Raw genomic sequence first — 6,897 nt, 5'->3', positions numbered from 1 at the left:
CAGTTGTTAGAATAAAAAAAAGTAGGTGGAAAAATTATTTTCTCATGAATCTTTAATAAATATCAAGTTAATTGTTGATGAGAGTATGACAAGAGCGACTCAATTATAAAAAAAAAGACCCCGTTTCTGTTATCAAGTTACCATTATCAAAGGATATTGAATTAATTTCAGGAGGAGGAGAAATAAGGATAATCATTCCTTTATATAATGCTTTTATGGTTTATGCAGCATTTTCCCCACACAAGCTTCTGATATTGATTGTATAAATATTCTTATTGACATTTTATTAATGAAGAAACTATGACTCATGAGTTATATCACTATGTCATGGACACTTAATTAGGAAGCATGAGAGTCAGGACTATAATCCAGATCTAAATTCATTTTTTTTCCCACTCTACCCCTCTATCATACCACACTATCTCTAAAATATATTCATTGGCAGAGTGTCTCACTTCTTTCTTTTTCTTCCTCCATGATAATATCAAAGGTTTTCTTTCTACTGATGCTTAGTCTCTGTACTTTCTTTCAAGGACCAGAAAGATTAACTAGAATTCTATGTATATGTTCCTTTTTTGAGCAAACAACTTTGGATTTCCCAAGGCCTGGTTGTACATAGGTGACCATCGCTCTAGGTAATGCAAGGTGCGTGTGTGGGTAGTGTCACTGATAGTATTGACCTCATTGATCAAGGAAAGTGTGCCTTCTAGATTACCTCAAAAGTATGTATAATAATTCCCTCTGAAGCCCAAAGACAAGGAGGGAAACCAGAAAGTTTTTTTTTTCTTCAGCACTTTAAGGAAATAGAAAACCATTTTCCAACCTTTTACTCTCTTCTCAAAGTTAAGCATAAAGAGCTGTAATTACTTAGATGTAGAGCCATAACTAGGAATTGTGGAACTGAGGGAAAATTTGGATAAGTGGGACAGAACAGAGGTCTGGTGGTAGAAGCAAAAATAAGAAAACCTACTCTCCTATGGCAAGCCAATTATTTTCTACTCTTCTTCAACCCCCTAAGATTCAGAGGGAAAGACTACTTGGGAAAAAACTCCCTTCCCCTACTATTTTGCCACCCTCCCCAACAGCTGTAACTCTAGCCCTCCTATCCTACCCTCCCTGCTGCTTTCATTGTGTTCTCTGGGAAACCCCTTATATCCTTAACAAAAAAAAACTTGCCTTAAACCTCTTCTTCTAATGTTCATTTTTATCCTTTAATTTTTTTGCACTAAAGGAAATATGGCTTCCTGTAGAAGAAGGGTACTTCTTTAATGCCTCTTAAAACCCTACTCCAGGAGAAAGGCATGTTTGTTATTCCTCACTGGAACTTCCAGACCTTCCTCTTGGTAAATAGATCACTCTACCCAAATGCTCATAATGTTTGGCATCTGTATGACTTGCAAATTTCTTTTGTATTTGTATCATCTCATTTAATCCTCACAGTATCCCTGTAAGTAATAACAGGACTTATCCCCATTTTACAGATGAGGGAACTGAGGCTGAGAGAAGCCATGTCTTGCTCTTGATGACATTGCTCATTCTTCTCTGAGGTGAAATTCGAACCAAGGTCTTCTTACCCTCAAGTTTCTCTCCTTTTTTCAAGAGTTCCATTCTTGGAACACAGTCTTCCTCTCCACTCTACTCTTCTTCATACTTGGAGATATCAATAGACTGGTTGATGTCTGCCTAAATACGCTGCCTCTCAGTAAAGTAGTTCCTCTCTCCTCACTTGGCTTCCCTCAATTCACACTTTCAACTCTATCCTAATCATGTTTTGTTCAACATCAAAGGTTCTTCAGTTAGAGATTGTGAAATAGATAGATAGATAGATATAGATAGATAGATAGATAGATAGATAGATAGATAGATAGATAGATAGATAAAAATGTATGTTTATAACATGTATGTGTATAGAGACAGTTCTTACTTTAAATTATGCAAATTACACTTTGTGTAAAGAATTCTGAAAGAAATCTGCATTCCAAAAAGACACCTATATCAATTTTACAGTTCTGTGCTCTCTCTTCCCACTCCTGCCCCTTAGCTTGGCACTTCTTGGCCTTCTACACTTCTCCACCAAAAAAAACCTCCAAATAAAAACAGAAAGAAAGACAAACAAAATACAGCTGAATCAGGGGCTTGGCTTGACATCTCCAGGGCTTAGAGAGGAGACCTTTGCCTAGCTTCCCCCACCCCTTAGGGTGTACATTCCTATGCCTGTCTTCCCTCCATCTGAGCTAGGGTACCACATGTATTATCCCAGGCCTCTGATCATCTGCACCCTTCTTCTTCTAGGTTCTGGCCAGGCCTCCACGTGACTAGCCCTACCCTGGGGCATGTTTTTCCTGATCTTGCTTCTCTGTCCCTAGCACTCATGAGTCCTTGCATCCCTCCCTTTGTGGGTACAAGGCCCTTGTACCTGCTTCACTCCCTCCCTCCCTTCTCCACATTCAGACGTGGGGGCTAGTTCTCATTAAATATTTCTAAGAAGCGATCTACAAGAGTCACTAAATGCCAAAGAGGTCCATGACAAAGGAAAAAAAAATAAGAAAATAAGACCAACATGAAAGTTTGAGAACTAGAGTGAAAAGAGTAGTAGATTTGAAGTCACAAGACCAAGGTTCAAATAGTTACAATGATATTTGCTACCTGTTTGTCCCCAGGCAGATCATTTACCTTCTCTTAGACTCATTTTGCTCATCTGTAAAATGGGTAGACTAGATGACCTCCAAGGTCCTTTCCAACACTAAATCTCTGATGCTAAGATGGGCAGTTTCTCCAAGTAGGAAAGGCAAAAGAATCCATAAGAAAGCATGACCTAAGATTCCCTTTTCTTGATCCCCACTTCCTCAAGTCCATTCTCCTCTCTAAGGTAGAATGTGCTTTAAGGTATGCCTTGAAATATCCCCATTCCATTACCTTATATAGCAGGGAGGGGGATCTATCTTCAAATGACCACTGTTGGGTGCTGCTAATCAAGACAGCTAACCCTTTTTATCCAGTCAACAGGTCCTTGAAGTACACGCCATCCCCACCCTTTCTCCCTCCTCTGTTAAAAATGTACCTCTGAGGGGCAGCTAGGTGATGCAGTGAATAGAGCACTGGCCCTGGAGTCAGGAGGACCCAAGTTCAAATTCGGCCTCAGACACTTAACACAAAAACTAGCCATGAGACTTTGGGCAAGTCACTTAACCCCAATTGCCCTCCAAAAGGCAAAAAAAAAATGTACCTCTGCTGTTTTGCCCTAAGAGCTCCTTCTCTCCAATCCCCTCCAAAGACCCAGAATACTCCAACAACAGTTGACCAATGGGCAGCCCTTCCCTTCCCCCACCTACAGTTCCTTCTCTAATCTTCCCTTATGAGGATCCCAAGTTTGCAAAATTAAGGGTTTGTGGAAAAAAAAAAGCAGCCAGTCTTAAAACAGAGATCCTGGGGAAATCTCAATAGTTCCACCAGTATTTCCTGCCTCAAAAACATAATAAATTGTGTCTTTCTCTAAATCTCTGTAGGTAAGGAGGCAACAATGAAATGGAAACAGCCAATGACACCATTTTCATCGAATTCTTTCTGAAAGGATTTTCCAGCTACCCTAGATTGGAGAGCCTTCTGTTTGTGCTATGCCTGGTGATGTACCTGATCACCCTAGTGGGTAATGGAATTATCATTGCCATCAGCATCCTGGACCCTCACCTCCACACCCCCATGTACTTCTTCCTCAGTAACCTCTCCTTCCTGGACATCTGCTACACATCAACCTTTATCCCTTTAATGCTGGTGAACTTCCTGTCTAAAAGAAAAACAATTTCTTTCATTGGCTGTGCTGTGCAAATGTGCCTCTCTCTTGCCACGGGATCAACAGAATGTATTCTCCTGGCCATGATGGCATATGACCGCTATGTTGCAATATGCCACCCTTTGAAGTATCCCATCATCATGAACAAGAGAGTGTGCCTAGGGATGGCTGCTTTCTCCTGGATCTTATCTTTTATGAAATCCATTATGGAAACAGTAATTGCAATGCAGATGCCTTTCTGTGGACACAAGGTGGTGAGTCATTTCACATGTGAAATCTTGGCCATCTTGAAGCTCATATGTGTTGATACCTCCCTCAATGAAATTATCATGCTGGTGGGCAGTATAATTCTCCTGCCTATTCCAGTGATGTTGATTTTTATTTCTTATATTTTTATCCTCTCCACCATTTTGAGGATGAATTCAGCAGATGGGAGACACAAAGCCATTTCCACCTGCTCAGCCCATCTAACTGTGGTGATAATATTCTATGGAACCATTATTTTCATGTACATGAAGCCCAAGAGCAAAGAAGCTCAGATTTCAGATGAATTATTCACTGTTTTGTATGCTGTGGTGACCCCTATGTTGAATCCCATCATCTACAGTTTGAGGAACAAAGAGGTGAAAGAGGCTGTCAAGAAAGTACTGAAGAAAAGTTACTTCTCAATGTGAATTTCCTTCTGGATACTCTGTTGGCTCAATGACTGGTCAAGTAAAAGTAAGGATCCTTGCATAAATAGGTCTAAAGGTATGAACTAGACCTACTATTTCACTGATATAGGAATTTCCATTTAAGAAAACTCCCTCTATTTTTGCAAGACAATGCCTTCTCTGAGACTTATAGTCTTAGAGCATTGCCTTGAAAACCAAGAGGTTAAGTGACTTACCCAAGGCCACATAGGCAGTATGTGTCAGGTCTAGCTCTCTCTGAAGTCAATGCTCTATCCACTGTTTCATACCATCTCTTATATGCACATAACCAACTTTAATCACTTGTATAAGCTAGAGATGCTTCCATAAAACATACCAGGTTAACATTTTGAATTTACATGATGATCTTGTGAGTCTTCATCATTTCATGTGGAAAATTTAGGTTATTCTGAATATCTTGTGTGCTGCTACCTAAGATCACAGTATTTAGAACTGAATGAGTGCTTGGAGGTCAGTTAATTCAACACCCTTATTTCAGAGATGTCCAAAAATGAGATTAAGAGAGTTGAAATGACCTGGCTAACATCACATGGGTGGCCAGCAGCAGAACTAGGCATTGAATAGAGGTCCTATGGCCACAAGGTCATATTCATTGTGTTTTCTCCACACTGTACAGAGCATTCCTGACATAGTCTTGAACCTTGATTAGCTGAAAGAAAATTATTCCATCAGCTAAGATTTGAGACCTGCTTTATTGAATGAATAATCTTTACTAATTCAAAGTTCTCTGGTATGCTATAGGTCAATCCCAAATTTTTTTCCAATAATTTCATTCCCCAAAGTTTGCAACCACACATGATTTCTTCACACTCTTTCCATATGATTTTTATGCTGCTAAGCAATGCTTTTCTCAATAAACTTATAGAACTAGATGGGACTCTATAAATCAATTGGTTCAAGCCACTCATCTTACAATTGATGAAACTGAAATCCAGAGAGGTTAAATAACTTACCTTAGGTGGCTTAGCTGTTGTTAGCACTATTATGAAAAATTTACAAATATTGACAATGATCTGAGTGGGTTTTTGGTCTAGGCACTTTGTGATGTGAGTTAACAAGACATGGATATAATTCTATGGAAAATTACAGCCTAAAGCAGACAACAAAAACCCCAAACAGAATAGAAAACATACTGATTGTTACATAAATTGAATAAGGCAATAAATGTTTTAACATTTCATACAAACACAGAGATATATGAATATTATGGGGAAGATGCCACAATTTTGACAAAAACAATTTAAATCAAGAGAAAGAACTATATACATGGATAAAAAGGAAATATTAGACTAATCACAAGAAATTAGAAATATGACCGTGATGTCTACCTTCTCTCCCTCCCTCCCTGTCTCCTAATCAGCAGTTCTCATATAACAAAGTTGGCACCACTTGCAAAAATCCACACCTCATGTTGAGAGTTTCACCACAGGGGGAACTGATAAAACACGGGGATAGGAAGCAACACCCAGGTACTCAAGAGGAAGTTAGGAAGTAGAAATAGGTCATTCTTCACTTGATTCTTTGCTTCTTAATGATGGTAGGGTATCAATAAAGTCCAACTATCAGATAAGCCCTTTAAAGATAAATGGATCAGCTTTTTCGGTTCCCGGCATCCAAGATGACCAAGAAGAGGTGGAACAACGGGCGCGCCAAGAAGGGCCGCGGCCACGTGCACTCCATCCACTGCACCAACTGCGCCTGCTGCGTGCCTAAGGACAAGGCCTTCAAGAAGTTCGTCACCCGCAACATCGTGGAGGCTGCGGCCCTGGGGGGCATCTCTGAGGCGAGCGTCTTCGACTCCTACGGTATGTGCTGCCCAAGCTGTACGTGAAACTGCATTACTGTGTGTGAGCTGCGCGATCCACAGCAAGGTAGTGAGGAGCCGCTCCCGGGAGGCCCGCAAGGATCGAACGCCCCCGCCCCGCTTCAGACCTGCCGGTGCTGCCCCCAGACCCCCTCCAAAGCCCATGTAAAGAGCTATCTGTCCATCCACATTCCTGAACCGATTAGAGGAAAATAAAATGTTTGGTCTATCTTAAAAAAAAAAAAAAAGATAAATGGATTGAATAATAGTGATCGTAGAAATAATTACTATGCTAAAGAGAATGATAATAAAATGACATCATAACATTCATAGGATATAATTAAAAAGTCCTATGAGGAAAGATTATTTCCTTGACAAAATATTTAGAAAATTTAAAGAGAGAGAAATAATGAACTAAATATAATTATAAAACTAGAAAAATAAACATACCGTAAAAAACACAAGATTTAAAAATCTTGAAAATTAGAGGAATAATTAGAGGTCTGATCACTTGACTCTGAAAAGAGACAGAAGGTTGTTATTGTATCCTACCTAATGGAGGTGATAAGATATAAATAACTAGAAGTCAT

The 6,897-nt window shown here is 39.6% G+C and overlaps 1 protein-coding gene and 1 pseudogene across 1 annotated transcript; both read left to right on the top strand.

Annotated features, from left to right (window-relative positions):
* The first annotated feature begins 3,470 nt into the window (after positions 1 to 3,470).
* LOC138144055 (olfactory receptor 13J1-like) lies at positions 3,471 to 4,464 on the top strand. Its single transcript, XM_069065376.1, has one exon. The coding sequence runs from the start codon at positions 3,526 to 3,528 to the stop codon at positions 4,462 to 4,464; it is 939 nt and encodes a 312-aa protein (XP_068921477.1). The 5' UTR covers positions 3,471 to 3,525.
* A 1,657-nt stretch (positions 4,465 to 6,121) lies between these two features.
* Positions 6,122 to 6,561, top strand: LOC138175616 (small ribosomal subunit protein eS26 pseudogene; annotated as a pseudogene).
* The last annotated feature ends 336 nt before the right edge of the window (positions 6,562 to 6,897 follow it).

The sequence above is a fragment of the Petaurus breviceps genome, unplaced genomic scaffold (assembly GCF_028583685.1).
Source record: "Petaurus breviceps papuanus isolate PSGF00001 unplaced genomic scaffold, PetGlider_PUasm1.0 138, whole genome shotgun sequence".
NCBI classification, from domain to species: Eukaryota; Metazoa; Chordata; class Mammalia; order Diprotodontia; family Petauridae; genus Petaurus; species Petaurus breviceps.
The sequence above is the reverse complement of the archived record's forward strand: the minus strand, read 5'-3'. Positions and strand labels throughout refer to the sequence as shown.

What these genes read in the sequence shown, in the direction of transcription:
- LOC138144055 (XM_069065376.1), top strand. Translation starts at nt 3,526, where the DNA reads ATGGAAACAGCCAATGACACCATTTTCATCGAATTCTTTCTGAAAGGA.